The sequence below is a fragment of the Plectropomus leopardus genome, chromosome 3 (genome assembly GCF_026936395.1).
Source record: "Plectropomus leopardus strain MGB_pleo_1.0 chromosome 3, ASM2693639v1, whole genome shotgun sequence".
NCBI classification, from domain to species: domain Eukaryota; kingdom Metazoa; phylum Chordata; class Actinopteri; order Perciformes; family Serranidae; genus Plectropomus; species Plectropomus leopardus.
Window position 1 is genome coordinate 11,852,903 of NC_142178.1, and position 19,090 is coordinate 11,871,992.

At 37.9% G+C, this 19,090-nt stretch overlaps 1 protein-coding gene across 9 annotated transcripts in view; it reads right to left on the minus strand.

The window, feature by feature from the left end:
- Positions 1-14,904: 14,904 nt before the first annotated feature.
- The window catches only part of LOC121941687 (myosin-10), a 68,985-nt gene continuing 64,799 nt past the window's right edge, over positions 14,905-19,090 (minus strand). For all 9 annotated transcript variants that reach the window (XM_088075609.1, XM_088075608.1, XM_088075606.1 and 6 more), the window contains one exon: positions 14,905-18,347. In XM_088075609.1, coding sequence (XP_087931735.1) covers positions 18,200-18,347 — 148 coding nt within the window. In that variant the 3' untranslated portion in view covers positions 14,905-18,199. The remainder of the gene's footprint in view (positions 18,348-19,090) is intronic.

The window sequence follows — 19,090 nt, forward strand, 5'->3', positions numbered from 1 at the left end:
AAACAGCAAGTGAAAAAAGTGACCGAAAAAGCAAGGCTATAGTAAGGCAAAAATGTCAAAATTTGACATGTCCCAAAAACAGCTGAAAACACCTCAAAACAGCATGAAATAGCGTGCTGAGACACGCCATAGCATTAAAACCTGTAAAATGGCCAAAACAACATAAAAATGCATGTTGAAAAATGACAGAAAAAGCAAGGCTATAGTAAAGGCAAAAATGTCAAAATTTGACATGTCCCAAAAACAGCTGAAAACACCTCAAAACAGCATGAAATAGCGTGCTGAGACACGCCATAGCATTAAAACACATAAAAATGGCCCAAAACTCCATAAAACAGCAAGTGAAAAAAGTGACCGAAAAAGCAAGGCTATAGTAAGGCAAAAATGTCAAAATTTGACATGTCCCAAAAACAGCTGAAAACACCTCAAAACAGCATGAAATAGTGTGCTGAGATACGCCATAGCATTAAAACACATAAAAATGGCCAAAAACACCATAAAACAGCATGTTGAAAAAATGATCGAAAAAGCAAGGCTATAGTAAGGCAAAAATGTCAAAATTTGACATGTCCCAAAAACAGCTGAAAACACCTCAAAACAGCATGAAATAGCGTGCTGAGACACGCCATAGCATTAAAACCTGTAAAAATGGCCAAAAACAACATAAAACAGCATGTTGAAAAATGACCGAAAAAAGCAAGGCTATAGTAAAGGCAAAATGTCAAAATTTGACATGTCCCAAAAACAGCTGAAAACACCTCAAAACAGCATGAAATAGCGTGCTGAGACACGCCATAGCATTAAAACCTATAAAAATGGCCAAAAACAACATAAAAATGCATGTTGAAAAAATGACCGAAAAAGCAAGGCTATAGTAAGGCAAAAATGTCAAAATTTGACATGTCCCAAAAACAGCTGAAAACACCTCAAAACAGCATGAAATAGCGTGCTGAGACACGCCATAGCATTAAAACCTGTAAAAATTGTCGAAAACACCATAAAACGACATGCCGAATAAATGACCGAAAAAGCAAGGCTATAGTAAGGCAAAAATGTCAAAATTTGACATGTCCCAAAAACAGCTGAAAACACCTCAAAACAGCATGAAATAGTGTGCTGAGACACGCCATAGCATTAAAACACATAAAAATGGCCAACGACACCATAAAACAGCATGTTGAATAAATGATCGAAAAAGCAAGGCTATAGTAAGGCAAAAATGTCAAAATTTGACATGTCCCAAAAACAGCTGAAAACACCTCAAAACAGCATGAAATAGCGTGCTGAGACACGCCATAGCATTAAAACCTGTAAAAATGGCCAAAAACAACATAAAAATGCATGTTGAAAAATGACCGAAAAAGCAAAGGCTATAGTAAGGCAAAAATGTCAAAATTTGACATGTCCCAAAAACAGCTGAAAACACCTCAAAACAGCATGAAATAATGTGCTGAGACACGCCATAGCATTATAACACGTAAAAATGGCCAAAAACAACATAAAAATGCATGTTGAAAAAATGACCGAAAAAGCAAGGCTATAGTAAGGCAAAAATGTCAAAATTTGACATGTCCCAAAAACAGCTGAAAACACCTCAAAACAGCATGAAATAGCGTGCTGAGACACGCCATAGCATTAAAACTTGTAAAAACGGCCCAAAACTCCATAAAACAGCAAGTGAAAAAAGTGACCGAAAAAGCAAGGCTATAGTAAGGCAAAAATGTCAAAATTTGACATGTCCCAAAAACAGCTGAAAACACCTCAAAACAGCATGAAATAGCGTGCTGAGACACGCCATAGCATTAAAACCTGTAAAAATGGCTCAAAACAACATAAAAATGCATGTTGAAAAAATGACCGAAAAAGCAAGGCTATAGTAAGGCAAAAATGTCAAAATTTGACATGTCCCAAAAACAGCTGAAAACACCTCAAAACAGCATGAAATAGCGTGCTGAGACACGCCATAGCATTAAAACACATAAAATGGCCAAAACTCCATAAAACAGCAAGTGGAAAAAGTGACCGAAAAAGCAAGGCTATAGTAAGGCAAAAATGTCAAAATTTGACATGTCCCAAAAACAGCTGAAAACACCTCAAAACAGCATGAAATAGTGTGCTGAGACACGCCATAGCATTAAAACACGTAAAAATGGCCAAAAACACCATAAAACAGCATGTTGAAAAATGATCGAAAAAGCAAGGCTATAGTAAGGCAAAATGTCAAAATTTGACATGTCCCAAAAACAGCTGAAAACACCTCAAAACAGCATGAAATAGCGTGCTGAGACACGCCATAGCATTAAAACCTGTAAAAATGGCCAAAAACAACATAAAAATGCATGTTGAAAAAATGACCGAAAAAGCAAGGCTATAGTAAGGCAAAAATGTCAAAATTTGACATGTCCCAAAAACAGCTGAAAACACCTCAAAACAGCATGAAATAGCGTGCTGAGACACGCCATAGCATTAAAACCTGTAAAAATGGCCAAAAACAACATAAAACAGCATGTTGAAAAATGACCGAAAAAAGCAAGGCTATAGTAAAGGCAAAAATGTCAAAATTTGACATGTCCCAAAAACAGCTGAAAACACCTCAAAACAGCATGAAATAGCGTGCTGAGACACGCCATAGCATTAAAACCTGTAAAATGGCCAAAACAACATAAAAATGCATGTTGAAAAAATGACCGAAAAAGCAAGGCTATAGTAAGGCAAAAATGTCAAAATTTGACATGTCCCAAAAACAGCTGAAAACACCTCAAAACAGCATGAAATAGCGTGCTGAGACACGCCATAGCATTAAAACACATAAAAATGGCCAAAAACACCATAAAACAGCAAGTCGAAAAAGTGACCGAAAAAAGCAAGGCTATAGTAAAGGCAAAATGTCAAAATTTGACATGTCCCAAAAACAGCTGAAAACACCTCAAAACAGCATGAAATAGCGTGCTGAGACACGCCATAGCATTAAAACACATAAAAATGGCCAAAGACACCATAAAACAGCATGTTGAAAAAATGACCGAAAAAGCAAGGCTATAGTAAGGCAAAAATGTCAAAATTTGACATGTCCCAAAAACAGCTGAAAACACCTCAAAACAGCATGAAATAGCGTGCTGAGACACGCCATAGCATTAAAACCTGTAAAAATGGACAAAAACACCATAAAATGCATGTTGAATAAATGACCGAAAAAGCAAGGCTATAGTAAGGCAAAAATGTCAAAATTTGACATGTCCCAAAACAGCTGAAAACACCTCAAAACAGCATGAAATAGTGTGCTGAGACACGCCATAGCATTAAAATACATAAAAATGGCCAAAGACAACATAAAAATGCATGTTGAAAAAATGACCGAAAAAGCAAGGCTATAGTAAGGCAAAAATGTCAAAATTTGACATGTCCCAAAAACAGCTGAAAACACCTCAAAACAGCATGAAATAGTGTGCTGAGACACGCCATAGCATTAAAATACATAAAAATGGCCAAAGACAACATAAAACAGCATGTTGAAAAAATGACCGAAAAAAGCAAGGCTATAGTAAGGCAAAATGTCAAAATTTGACATGTCCCAAAAACAGCTGAAAACACCTCAAAACAGCATGAAATAGCGTGCTGAGACACGCCATAGCATTAAAACCTGTAAAAATGGCCAAAAACAACATAAAAATGCATGTTGAAAAAATGACCGAAAAAGCAAGGCTATAGTAAGGCAAAAATGTCAAAATTTGACATGTCCCAAAAACAGCTGAAAACACCTCAAAACAGCATGAAATAGCGTGCTGAGACACGCCATAGTATTAAAACGTGGAAAAACAGCCAAAAACACCATAATATAGCATGTTGAAAAAATGACCAAAAAAGCAAGGCTATAGTATGGCAAAAATGTCAAAATTTGACATGTCCCAAAAACAGCTGAAAACACCTCAAAACAGCATGAAATAGTGTGCTGAGACACGCCATAGCATTAAAATACATAAAAATGGCCCAAAACTCCATAAAACAGCAAGTGAAAAAATTGACCGAAAAAGCAAGGCTATAGTAAGGCAAAAATGTCAAAATTTGACATGTCCCAAAAACAGCTGAAAACACCTCAAAACAGCATGAAATAGCGTGCTGAGACACGCCATAGCATTAAAACCTGTAAAATGGCCAAAAACAACATAAAAATGCATGTTGAAAAATGACCGAAAAAAGCAAGGCTATAGTAAGGCAAAATGTCAAAATTTGACATGTCCCAAAAACAGCTGAAAACACCTCAAAACAGCATGAAAAAGTGTGCTGAGACACCCCAAAGCATAAAAACACATAAAAATGGCCAAAGACACCATAAAACAGTATGTTGAAAAAATGACCGAAAAAGCAAGGCTATAGTAAAGGCAAAATGTCAAAATTTGACATGTCCCAAAAACAGCTGAAAACACCTCAAAACAGCATGAAATAGTGTGCTGAGACACGCCATAGCATTAAAAACTCTAAAAATGGCCCAAAACACCATAAAAATGCATGTCGAATAAATGACCGAAAAAGCAAGGCTATAGTAAGGCAAAAATGTCAAAATTTGACATGTCCCAAAAACAGCTGAAAACACCTCAAAACAGCATGAAATAGTGTGCTGAGACACGCCATAGCATTAAAACACATAAAAATGGCCAAAGACACCATAAAAATGCATGTTGAAAAAATGACCGAAAAAGCAAGGCTATAGTAAGGCAAAAATGTCAAAATTTGACATGTCCCAAAAACAGCTGAAAACACCTCAAAACAGCATGAAATAGTGTGCTGAGACACGCCATAGCATTAAAATACATAAAAATGGCCCAAAACTCCATAAAACAGCAAGTGAAAAAATTGACCGAAAAAGCAAGGCTATAGTAAGGCAAAAATGTCAAAATTTGACATGTCCCAAAAACAGCTGAAAACACCTCAAAACAGCATGAAATAGTGTGCTGAGATACGCCATAGCATTAAAACACATAAAAATGGCCAACGACACCATAAAACAGCATGTTGAAAAAATGACCGAAAAAGCAAGGCTATAGTAAGGCAAAAATGTCAAAATTTGACATGTCCCAAAAACAGCTGAAAACACCTCAAAACAGCATGAAATAGCGTGCTGAGACACGCCATAGCATTAAAACTTGTAAAAACGGCACAAAACACCATAAAAAAGCACGTTGAAAAAATGACCGAAAAAGCAAGGCTATAGTAAGGCAAAAATGTCAAAATTTGACATGTCCCAAAAACAGCTGAAAACACCTCAAAACAGCATGAAATAGCGTGCTGAGACACGCCATAGCATTAAAACTTGTAAAAACGGCCCAAAACTCCATAAAACAGCAAGTGAAAAAAGTGACCGAAAAAGCAAGGCTATAGTAAGGCAAAATGTCAAAATTTGACATGTCCCAAAAACAGCTGAAAACACCTCAAAACAGCATGAAATAGCGTGCTGAGACACGCCATAGCATTAAAACCTGTAAAAATGGCCAAAAACAACATAAAAATGCATGTTGAAAAAATGACCGAAAAAGCAAGGCTATAGTAAGGCAAAAATGTCAAAATTTGACATGTCCCAAAAACAGCTGAAAACACCTCAAAACAGCATGAAATAGCGTGCTGAGACACGCCATAGCATTAAAACTTGTAAAAACGGCACAAAACACCATAAAAAAGCACGTTGATAAAATGACCGAAAAAGCAAGGCTATAGTAAGGCAAAAATGTCAAAATTTGACATGTCCCAAAAACAGCTGAAAACACCTCAAAACAGCATGAAATAGCGTGCTGAGACACGCCATAGCATTAAAACCTGTAAAAATTGTCGAAAACACCATAAAACGACATGTCGAATAAATGACCGAAAAAGCAAGGCTATAGTAAGGCAAAAATGTCAAAATTTGACATGTCCCAAAAACAGCTGAAAACACCTCAAAACAGCATGAAATAGCGTGCTGAGACACGCCATAGCATTAAAACCTGTAAAAATTGGCCAAAACACCATAAAAAATGCATGTTGAAAAAATGACCGAAAAAGCAAGGCTATAGTAAGGCAAAAATGTCAAAATTTGACATGTCCCAAAAACAGCTGAAAACACCTCAAAACAGCATGAAATAGCGTGCTGAGACACGCCATAGCATTAAAACTTGTAAAAATGGCCCAAAACTCCATAAAACAGCAAGTGAAAAAAGTGACCGAAAAAGCAAGGCTATAGTAAGGCAAAATGTCAAAATTTGACATGTCCCAAAAACAGCTGAAAACACCTCAAAACAGCATGAAATAGCGTGCTGAGACACGCCATAGCATTAAAACTTGTAAAAATGGCCAAAAACAACATAAAAATGCATGTTGAAAAAATGACCGAAAAAGCAAGGCTATAGTAAGGCAAAAATGTCAAAATTTGACATGTCCCAAAAACAGCTGAAAACACCTCAAAACAGCATGAAATAGTGTGCTGAGACACGCCATAGCATTAAAACCTGTAAAAATGGCCAAAAACAACATAAAAATGCATGTTGAAAAATGACCGAAAAAGCAAGGCTATAGTAAGGCAAAATGTCAAAATTTGACATGTCCCAAAAACAGCTGAAAACACCTCAAAACAGCATGAAATAGCGTGCTGAGACACGCCATAGCATTAAAACCTGTAAAAATGGCCAAAAACAACATAAAACAGCATGTTGAAAAAATGACCGAAAAAGCAAGGCTATAGTAAGGCAAAAATGTCAAAATTTGACATGTCCCAAAAACAGCTGAAAACACCTCAAAACAGCATGAAATAGCGTGCTGAGACACGCCATAGCATTAAAACTTGTAAAAATGGCAAAAAACACCATAAAAAAGCATGTTGAAAAATGACCGAAAAAGCAAGGCTATAGTAAAGGCAACAATGTCAACATTTGACATGTCCCAAAAACAGCTGAGAACAGCTGAAAAGAGCATAAAATAGAGTGCTGAGACACGCCATAGCATTAAGACCTGTAAAAATGGACAAAAACACCATAAAAAAGCATGTCGAAAAAATGACCAAAACAAGCAAGGCAAAAATGTCAAAATTTGACATGTCCCAAAAACAGCTGAAAACACCTCAAAACAGCATGAAATAGCGTGCTGAGACACGCCATAGCATTAAAACCTGTAAAATGGCCAAAACAACATAAAAATGCATGTTGAAAAATGACCGAAAAAAGCAAGGCTATAGTAAGGCAAAAATGTCAAAATTTGACATGTCCCAAAAACAGCTGAAAACACCTCAAAACAGCATGAAATAGCGTGCTGAGACACGCCATAGCATTAAAACTTGTAAAAACGGCCAAAAACAACATAAAAATGCATGTTGAAAAAATGACCGAAAAAGCAAGGCTATAGTAAGGCAAAAATGTCAAAATTTGACATGTCCCAAAAACAGCTGAAAACACCTCAAAACAGCATGAAATAGCGTGCTGAGACACGCCATAGCATTAAAACCTGTAAAATTGTCGAAAACACCATAAAACAGCATGTGAATAAATGACCGAAAAAGCAAGGCTATAGTAAGGCAAAAATGTCAAAATTTGACATGTCCCAAAAACAGCTGAAAACACCTCAAAACAGCATGAAATAGTGTGCTGAGACACGCCATAGCATTAAAACACATAAAAATGGCCAAAGACACCATAAAAATGCATGTTGAAAAAATGACCGAAAAAGCAAGGCTATAGTAAGGCAAAAATGTCAAAATTTGACATGTCCCAAAAACAGCTGAAAACACCTCAAAACAGCATGAAATAGCGTGCTGAGACACGCCATAGCATTAAAACCTGTAAAAACGGCACAAAACACCATAAAAAAGCACGTTGATAAAATGACCGAAAAAGCAAGGCTATAGTAAGGCAAAAATGTCAAAATTTGACATGTCCCAAAAACAGCTGAAAACACCTCAAAACAGCATGAAATAGCGTGCTGAGACACGCCATAGCATTAAAACTTGTAAAAACGGCCCAAAACTCCATAAAACAGCAAGTGAAAAAAGTGACCGAAAAAGCAAGGCTATAGTAAGGCAAAAATGTCAAAATTTGACATGTCCCAAAAACAGCTGAAAACACCTCAAAACAGCATGAAATAGCGTGCTGAGACACGCCATAGCATTAAAACCTGTAAAATTGTCGAAAACACCATAAAAAGCATGTTGATAAAATGACCGAAAAAGCAAGGCTATAGTAAGGCAAAAATGTCAAAATTTGACATGTCCCAAAAACAGCTGAAAACACCTCAAAACAGCATGAAATAGCGTGCTGAGACACGCCATAGCATTAAAACCTGTAAAAATTGTCGAAAACACCATAAAACGACATGTCGAATAAATGACCGAAAAAGCAAGGCTATAGTAAGGCAAAAATGTCAAAATTTGACATGTCCCAAAAACAGCTGAAAACACCTCAAAACAGCATGAAATAGCGTGCTGAGACACGCCATAGCATTAAAACTTGTAAAAACGGCCCAAAACTCCATAAAACAGCAAGTGAAAAAAGTGACCGAAAAAGCAAGGCTATAGTAAGGCAAAAATGTCAAAATTTGACATGTCCCAAAAACAGCTGAAAACACCTCAAAACAGCATGAAATAGCGTGCTGAGACACGCCATAGCATTAAAACCTGTAAAAATGGCCAAAAACAACATAAAAATGCATGTTGAAAAAATGACCGAAAAAGCAAGGCTATAGTATGGAAAAATGTCAAAATTTGACATGTCCCAAAAACAGCTGAAAACACCTCAAAACAGCATGAAATAGTGTGCTGAGACACGCCATAGCATTAAAACCTGTAAAATGGCCAAAAACAACATAAAATGCATGTTGAAAAATGACCGAAAAAGCAAGGCTATAGTAAGGCAAAAATGTCAAAATTTGACATGTCCCAAAAACAGCTGAAAACACCTCAAAACAGCATGAAATAGCGTGCTGAGACACGCCATAGCATTAAAACTTGTAAAAACGGCCAAAAACAACATAAAAATGCATGTTGAAAAAATGACCGAAAAAGCAAGGCTATAGTAAGGCAAAAATGTCAAAATTTGACATGTCCCAAAAACAGCTGAAAACACCTCAAAACAGCATGAAATAGCGTGCTGAGACACGCCATAGCATTAAAACTTGTAAAAACGGCACAAAACACCATAAAAAAGCACGTTGATAAAATGACCGAAAAAGCAAGGCTATAGTAAGGCAAAAATGTCAAAATTTGACATGTCCCAAAAACAGCTGAAAACACCTCAAAACAGCATGAAATAGCGTGCTGAGACACGCCATAGCATTAAAACCTGTAAAAATTGTCGAAAACACCATAAAACTACATGTCGAATAAATGACCGAAAAAAGCAAGGCTATAGTAAGGCAAAATGTCAAAATTTGACATGTCCCAAAAACAACTGAAAACACCTCAAAACAGCATGAAATAGTGTGCTGAGACACGCCATAGCATTAAAACCTGTAAAATGGCCAAAAACAACATAAAAATGCATGTTGAAAAAATGACCGAAAAAAGCAAGGCTATAGTAAGGCAAAATGTCAAAAATTGACATGTCCCAAAAACAGCTGAAAACACCTCAAAACAGCATGAAATAGCGTGCTGAGACACGCCATAGCATTAAAACTTGTAAAAACGGCCAAAAACAACATAAAAATGCATGTTGAAAAAATGACCGAAAAAGCAAGGCTATAGTAAGGCAAAAATGTCAAAATTTGACATGTCCCAAAAACAGCTGAAAACACCTCAAAACAGCATGAAATAGTGTGCTGAGACACGCCATAGCATTAAAACCTGTAAAAATTGTCGAAAACACCATAAAACGACATGTCGAATAAATGACCGAAAAAGCAAGGCTATAGTAAGGCAAAAATGTCAAAATTTGACATGTCCCAAAAACAGCTGAAAACACCTCAAAACAGCATGAAATAGTGTGCTGAGACACGCCATAGCATTAAAACACATAAAAATGGCCAAAGACACCATAAAAATGCATGTTGAAAAATGACCGAAAAAGCAAGGCTATAGTAAGGCAAAATGTCAAAATTTGACATGTCCCAAAAACAGCTGAAAACACCTCAAAACAGCATGAAATAGCGTGCTGAGACACGCCATAGCATTAAAACCTGTAAAAACGGCACAAAACACCATAAAAAAGCATGTTGATAAAATGACCGAAAAAGCAAGGCTATAGTAAGGCAAAAATGTCAAAATTTGACATGTCCCAAAAACAGCTGAAAACACCTCAAAACAGCATGAAATAGCGTGCTGAGACACGCCATAGCATTAAAACTTGTAAAAACGGCCCAAAACTCCATAAAACAGCAAGTGAAAAAAGTGACCGAAAAAGCAAGGCTATAGTAAGGCAAAAATGTCAAAATTTGACATGTCCCAAAAACAGCTGAAAACACCTCAAAACAGCATGAAATAGCGTGCTGAGACACGCCATAGCATTAAAACTTGTAAAAACGGCACAAAACACCATAAAAAAGCACGTTGATAAAATGACCGAAAAAGCAAGGCTATAGTAAGGCAAAAATGTCAAAATTTGACATGTCCCAAAAACAGCTGAAAACACCTCAAAACAGCACGAAATAGCGTGCTGAGACACGCCATAGCATTAAAACCTGTAAAAATTGTCGAAAACACCATAAAACGACATGTCGAATAAATGACCGAAAAAGCAAGGCTATAGTAAGGCAAAAATGTCAAAATTTGACATGTCCCAAAAACAGCTGAAAACACCTCAAAACAGCATGAAATAGCGTGCTGAGACACGCCATAGCATTAAAACCTGTAAAAATTGTCGAAAACACCATAAAACGACATGTCGAATAAATGACCGAAAAAGCAAGGCTATAGTAAGGCAAAAATGTCAAAATTTGACATGTCCCAAAAACAGCTGAAAACACCTCAAAACAGCATGAAATAGCGTGCTGAGACACGCCATAGCATTAAAACTTGTAAAAACGGCCCAAAACTCCATAAAACAGCAAGTGAAAAAAGTGACCGAAAAAGCAAGGCTATAGTAAGGCAAAAATGTCAAAATTTGACATGTCCCAAAAACAGCTGAAAACACCTCAAAACAGCATGAAATAGTGTGCTGAGACACGCCATAGCATTAAAACACATAAAAATGGCCAAAGACACCATAAAAATGCATGTTGAAAAAATGACCGAAAAAGCAAGGCTATAGTAAGGCAAAAATGTCAAAATTTGACATGTCCCAAAAACAGCTGAAAACACCTCAAAACAGCATGAAATAGTGTGCTGAGACACGCCATAGCATTAAAACCTGTAAAAATGGCCAAAAACAACATAAAAATGCATGTTGAAAAAATGACCGAAAAAGCAAGGCTATAGTAAGGCAAAAATGTCAAAATTTGACATGTCCCAAAAACAGCTGAAAACACCTCAAAACAGCATGAAATAGCGTGCTGAGACACGCCATAGCATTAAAACTTGTAAAAACGGCCAAAATCAACATAAAAATGCATGTTGAAAAAATGACCGAAAAAGCAAGGCTATAGTCAGGCAAAAATGTCAAAATTTGACATGTCCCAAAAACAGCTGAAAACACCTCAAAACAGCATGAAATAGCGTGCTGAGACACGCCATAGCATTAAAACCTGTAAAAACGGCACAAAACACCATAAAAAAGCACGTTGATAAAATGACCGAAAAAGCAAGGCTATAGTAAGGCAAAAATGTCAAAATTTGACATGTCCCAAAAACAGCTGAAAACACCTCAAAACAGCATGAAATAGCGTGCTGAGACACGCCATAGCATTAAAACCTGTAAAAATTGTCGAAAACACCATAAAACGACATGTCGAATAAATGACCGAAAAAGCAAGGCTATAGTAAGGCAAAAATGTCAAAATTTGACATGTCCCAAAAACAGCTGAAAACACCTCAAAACAGCATGAAATAGCGTGCTGAGACACGCCATAGCATTAAAACTTGTAAAAACGGCCAAAAACAACATAAAAATGCATGTTGAAAAATGACCGAAAAAAGCAAGGCTATAGTAAGGCAAAAATGTCAAAATTTGACATGTCCCAAAAACAGCTGAAAACACCTCAAAACAGCATGAAATAGTGTGCTGAGACACGCCATTGCATTAAAACCTGTAAAAATGGCCAAAAACAACATAAAAATGCATGTTGAAAAAATGACCGAAAAAGCAAGGCTATAGTAAGGCAAAAATGTCAAAATTTGACATGTCCCAAAAACAGCTGAAAACACCTCAAAACAGCATGAAATAGCGTGCTGAGACACGCCATAGCATTAAAACCTGTAAAAATTGTCGAAAACACCATAAAACGACATGTCGAATAAATGACCGAAAAAGCAAGGCTATAGTAAGGCAAAAATGTCAAAATTTGACATGTCCCAAAAACAGCTGAAAACACCTCAAAACAGCATGAAATAGCGTGCTGAGACACGCCATAGCATTAAAACCTGTAAAAATTGTCGAAAACACCATAAAACGACATGTCGAATAAATGACCGAAAAAGCAAGGCTATAGTAAGGCAAAAATGTCAAAATTTGACATGTCCCAAAAACAGCTGAAAACACCTCAAAACAGCATGAAATAGTGTGCTGAGACACGCCATAGCATTAAAACACATAAAAATGGCCAAAGACACCATAAAACAGCATGTTGAAAAAATGACCGAAAAAGCAAGGCTATTGTAAGGCAAAAATGTCAAAATTTGACATGTCCCAAAAACAGCTGAAAACACCTCAAAACAGCGTGAAATAGCGTGCTGAGACACGCCATAGCATTAAAACTTGTAAAAATGGCCCAAAACACCATAAAAAAGCACGTCGATAAAATGACCGAAAAAGCAAGGCTATGTCATTCAGTCATTTTCTTTCCATAACCACTTGAAGACGGGGTACATCCTGGACAGTTCGACAGACTATTGCAGGGCCGACACATTTAGACAGACAGCCTTTCACGCTTACAGTCACACCTAAGAGCAATTTAGAGTCACTAATCAACCTGAGCTGAATGTTTTTGGAATGTGGGAGGATGCCGGAGACTGTGGAGGGAACCCACACATAGACGGGGAGAACATGCAAACTCCAGCAAAGCTATAGTAAGGCAAAAATGTCAAAATTTGACATGTCCCATAAACAGCTGAAAACACCTCAAAACAGAATAAAATATTGTGCTGAGACATGCCACAGCATTAAAATGTACAAATATGGCCAAAAATCACATAATTTAGCATGTCAAAAAAATGGTCAAAAAGGCAACAGTATAGTATGTCGAAAAAGTCCAATTTTGACCGTTCCTAAAAATGGCTGAAAACGACAGATAATAGCTTGTTGAGGCGTGTCATAGTATACAAAGTGGGAATATAGCCTAAAATAGGCCAAAAACCTCTTAATTTAGCATGTCAAAAAAACGGCCAAAAACGTAATAGTACAGTATGTTGAAAAATGACAAATTTTGACAGCTCCTAAAAATGGCTCAAGATGACATAGCTTGTCGAGACATGTCATAGTATACAAAGTGGAGGTAAAGGCAAATGTCATAACTTTGCATATCGAAAACATAGCTGAAAATGCTATAGTATAGTATATCGAAAATTGTGAGCATTCTGAAATGTCCAAAAAATGGCTGAAAATGACACATTATAGCTTTTCGCAAAAATAAATGACTTAGTATAGTATGTTAAAAAAAGTCATATTTTCACATCTCCAAAAAATGACTGAAAATGACACATCACAGCTCGTAGAGTAACGCCATAGTACAGCCTGTCGAAAAAAAAGGGTCAAAAACGACATACTGACACAAAAACGTCATTGTATAGTGTTGGGATTCATGGGATTGCACAGATAATTTGTTGGTTTGTTCCACCTTAACTGGACATGTGAAGGCATTTTCTCTACGTCCACCTCCATTGGAAAATGTTGGCTGAGACTGCATGTTCCTTTGTTCTCTGGAACAAGGGGACAGCCATGTGCCCGAACCCTCAGGGTGCTTCGGCTCTCGCACCTTAGCGTCTTAGTCCCTTAGTCGCTTCCCATGGACTCATCTCCAGACATGATCGGATCAACACGGTGACCCCCCCAAGGATGTCACCGAGACAAGAAGAGAAGCATCTGCTGATCTTCAGGCTCTCGTATGACCTTGAAAAAAGAGGTATAGTACATACTTTCTGGTCTTCCTAAGTAAAGTATATCCCAACTTCAGGTGTTACAAAACTCAGCTGCACGTGTGCTGACGAAGACCAGAACGACAGCAGGAGAGAAGGGGGGTGGGGGGGATTTTGGTTCTATTGGATAAAGTACTTTGTGTTACAGTTCTGCTTGATTGAAAAGTGCGATATAAATAAAGTCTGATTGATTGATAGCATAGTATGTCATAACAACTGAATAAAAGGCTTTAGTATAGTATTTCATAAAATGGTCATAAGTCTTAGTACAGTATGCAAAAAACTGTAAAAGTAATATTTTGTAAAGATTTTAAGAGTCATAGTTAAGTATGTCTTTAAAATGTAAAAAAAAAAAAAAGAGGCACATTACTGTATGTTAAAAATTTAAAAACAGGTCATATCGTAATGTCATAAAAAAGTCATGGGTCCCCACCTTATACGTTGTGTCAAATTTTGTCTTAATCAGCATATCAATTCTTTAGATACGGAAACATGTTGTGTGTGGTCACAGTGACCTTTGACCTCTGATTTCTAACCAGTTAATCACTGAGTCAAAGTGAATGTTTGTGCCAAATATGAAGAAATTACCTAAAGTCATTCTTGAGATATCAATTGACATAAAAAAAATTGACAGATAGATAACCCCTAAAACAAAATGCCTCCGTGTTGGTGATAAGACTCTAGTGGTACAGCTCTGGACCCCTGAAAAGAAACCAAAAAAGCATCACAGCTACAATGAATATGCTTTATTTTCCTTTTACAAAAACAAACAAAACAAAAAAATTACGGTCTAGAAATACAGGTATACAAGAAACAATATGATGAGAGTATTTGCAGTTGAATGCCTGGTTGTCAACGGCCAGCTGGATAATAATAATAAAATAAAAACGAGTTAACTACATGTGGATGTTAAAGCTTCCAACCAAATGAAATCCTGTGCAGAGCATCGATTCCCAAAAATAACTTCAGTACTAAGCCTTCACACCTGTGAGCGATTACACAGAATATCTCAGTACAAAAATAATGTTGGGAAGTGCAGCTGCCGAGGGCTCCGCTTGTCACGTAGTTTATGACACTGTAATACTGATTTTGACCCAAACACTCTAGCTAGGAGGTTATTATGAACATGGAGGTACACAGCGGATATGTAATGAAGCACAGCAAAAAATACAAAACAAAGAAAAAAAAAAGGTTAAGTGTTGAATATCTCCTTGGTGTACCTGTTTCATCTGGTTTTCACACCTGAAATGAAATCCTTGCCTGCTTATGTTCTTATTTAGTGTCTAAGGCACTTTTAAAGAAACATACTGTTAATATTTAGGAGGAGGGCAAAGAAGTCTGTCGTAGACAACCATCCTAATCTGCAGATCCGCTGACAAAGAAAAAGACTGGATGAGAATAGATGGATGGATATATGGGCTCTGTGACATGTTGCTTTTCGCACTGTTTAGCTGTTGAGATGGCTGCTGTATTTAGAGCAGAGCCTGACTTAACGTCACTAAACCTGGGCTTAAGCTGCAAGGAAAGGACAAAACCTTAATTTCAGACACCCGTGAATACTAAGTGCTTGATCAGGTCAGACTGTCGTAGTCTGACGATTCGGGCTTCAACTCATGAAACCATGGCACAAACCGGCCCGAGTTTATCTATCATGTTACATTTGAGTCACAGAGCTGAAAAATGAATGCAGAGCAATCTTTAAAAAACACTTTAACACTTACTGCTGCTCTGAAGGTAAAATCCTAACCACCTCTGAAAAACATTACAATAAACATTTTTCTGTCTTTTGACTTTTTTAGCCGGCGTGGATCAAAAGTCCCTACAAAAATTGCTAAATCTGTGGAGTCCAACTGTAACACTGTCAGATTCATGATGGACGGAATCCAAATCAATGTGGTGTTTTGGTTTGTTTTAAACTTGTTTCCAAAATTCCTCTTTAGGTAGCCACAAATGGACAAAATCTCCATGCTTGTTTGTACTTAACAAGAAAATTATTAACATTAATTGAAAAATATGATATAATTATGAGTAAATCTAATTAAAATGATTATTGTTATATAAAAAAGTTCATAATTTCCTTCATGTCTACTATCATTATGAATTGATAAAGAAAATAACTTAGTAAATGAGTTTAAAAAAAACACCACCTGTTGAAGTAAATGTTAAAATATCTTTTTTTTCTGAACACTGAGGAACTTTTTGTCCATGCTGGCTGATTTTTTTTTTTTCATCCAGATAGTGGAGTCTTAAAGGATTTTAAAAATGCCTTCAGAGTTGGGCTTCACAGTTTCTTTATTTTTAAACATTGCAATGTCAACTATGAAATAAACACATCACCACTGCGATATTACACTGTGGGATTTTTTGATATTAGATATACTGATATTTAGAATATCAGTAGAAATGTAACTATCATACCTTTTTGCTGCATTGTTCAGTGTAGTGTTGATACATACTGATCCTGAATATTTTTAAACGGTTTTAATACTCATTTTCTACAGTATCGATACACCGGTACCAGCTGTGCTTTCTTGCTCTTATTTAAATTTGATTCCCTCATTGTGTTGTATCAAAGTTTGAAATTCCGGGTTTGTGATAACACTAGTTCAGTTTGTTCAAGAGAATAATGTTGGAAACTATTTCCTTTCAGTCACAAGCGATGTTTTCTTTTTGCAGTGTACTGAAAGCAGCAGGAAACTGGGCACACTTTAATAGCTGTTAATTGCAAGTAATATCATTGCAGTATTCAACAACCTTAAGTGGGTATTGCATATTTTCCTCATTCCGTGCAGCTCGACTTCAGATCAGCAGTAAGTGTTGTTTGGGTTTCCGTAGACTGGCAGATATTTATTTTTGCGAAACTGATGCTGTGATTCAAAGGTAGTAATAACACAAACTGGGGCCTGGCACAAACACTGAAATGTAGTGAGTATTTTCAATCTGTCTTCATTTCTAATCAAACTACGTTTAACCATTTAGTACTTCCAGTGAGAGCTTAATTTCTCCCCCGTTGGTTTCCAGTTAAAAATTCAATCATCTGCCTGTGCAGTTCTGTGCATTTTCCAGCTGTTTTGCATCGCCCGCAGCTCACGCCGACCCACAGCAGAGCACAGACGGCCAACAATACAGAGCCGTGAGATTCCAAGTTAAAACCCAGCGAGACATTCTTTCGTATAATGTTGAGATGAAGCAACAGAGAAAATAAAATGTTTTCACAGTAAAACACTTTCAATTCAGAGTCCATGTTCTTCTACTGAGTGTCCCGAGATGTTGGTTGTTCCTGTAGTGCTGCGGTGTCGAAGCTGACAGACAGTCTGTACATCAGAGGGAGACTCATGCAACTGAAGCAGCCGGCATGGCGCTCCGGAGGCCACGGTGACCTTTGGAGTGTGTCGGGGTATGAGATGGCTTTTACACAACTAGTGAGCAAGAACACTTGTAACAACACTGGAGTGAAACACGATTCCTTGTAGTCCTGCATTTCCAGTTTGGGGGTGCGTTCACATACGTTACAAACTTGATGTGTGTACACTTCACAGCCGCCACCTCCAGTCTCATATGTATAAAAAGCACATTGCACCTATGCATACTTTCTCAATAAGCTGAGCAGATAACTTCACGCCTGATGGGAGGGAGAGTGTGACGTCATGACGCTGAGATGATACGTGGCCGGGAGACGAGCCAAGACTAGCAGCTTGCCGGAGGAGAACAGAGTAAGGCAGAATTGTCTGTTTGCCCCTGTGACTCTCCAGGACTGGAGGTCTGACTTCAGGGGAGGGCGGTGGAGTTTCCCTGCAGTGTGACTGATACAAAAAGGGGCTGCCAGGCGCACTCCGCCCAGTGTTACCAAAAACAGCTCATCGCTCCAATCTTCTGTCCAGTCAGTGGTTTGAAATGAATAAAGACGATGGTGACGTCGAGCTTCTTTTGGGGTGAAACTAGGCCACAGGTGGGTGAGGTGGAGGTGAGGTTGGTAGTGGCGAGGGGAAGGGGAACGGGATGAGCGAGGAAGGAGGGTTGTTGTGTTTACTCGGCGTTGGCGGTTTGCGTCTCGTTGAAGTCGCCTGCACGGCTGTCGGCGTCATCGTCTGACATATCGACAGAGGCACCGTCCAGATTGAGGTTGCGGCGGCCCGAGCGGCTGGAGGAGAAGCTGCTGACTGGACCGCCGCGCCTGCTCAGAGCAGATGAACAAAAAACGTAAGCCTCTGCTGCTGTAAAGGAATAATTTGACATCCTGGGACGTTTCTGAGATGAGGAGATGGCTACTGCGCTAATGCTTGTGTGCCAAAGAGGCAACTAGCGTAGCTTATCGTAAAGACTAGGGCTGGGGCGACGACGTAATCAACGTAATCGATTACATGAATACGTTGCTTCATGTAACGTGCGTCGACGCGCTGTTTCACAGCACGCCTCATGAGCAGCGTGTGAGCAGCGCTGGGCGAGTTGTTTTTTGTTTCGGCGCTCGTGTATCAAGTTAGAGCGTGCACACTGCTCGCCTGAGCAGCGCTTGTCAGGCGCGTCTGAGCTGCGTGTCAGCTGCAGCACATCTAGAGAAACGGTGGCTCGCCGTTTTTTACGCGTGACACTCGAGTTTGTTGCCTCTATAGCACTTTATACTGCAGTCTCTCTGTCACAGAGATAAGTAAATACAAAGATGTTTTACCTCAACTTCCTTGCTTCCCTTTCAAAACAAAAGCTATCTGTTTGTGTCTCTGTGGACAGAATGCCATCAGTTGCTGATACAATGCATTTTATTTTGAAACATTTACAGGACGGGGTTGTCAGCTGTGCAGGAGCTTGCACAACTTCATTAAAGAGTGGAAAGTGCTTATAGATATGAAACCCCACCAGCACCTCTCTAGAGCTAAAAAATAAATATTAAAAATTCAATTCTGTTCATCTTGCTCATTTTAT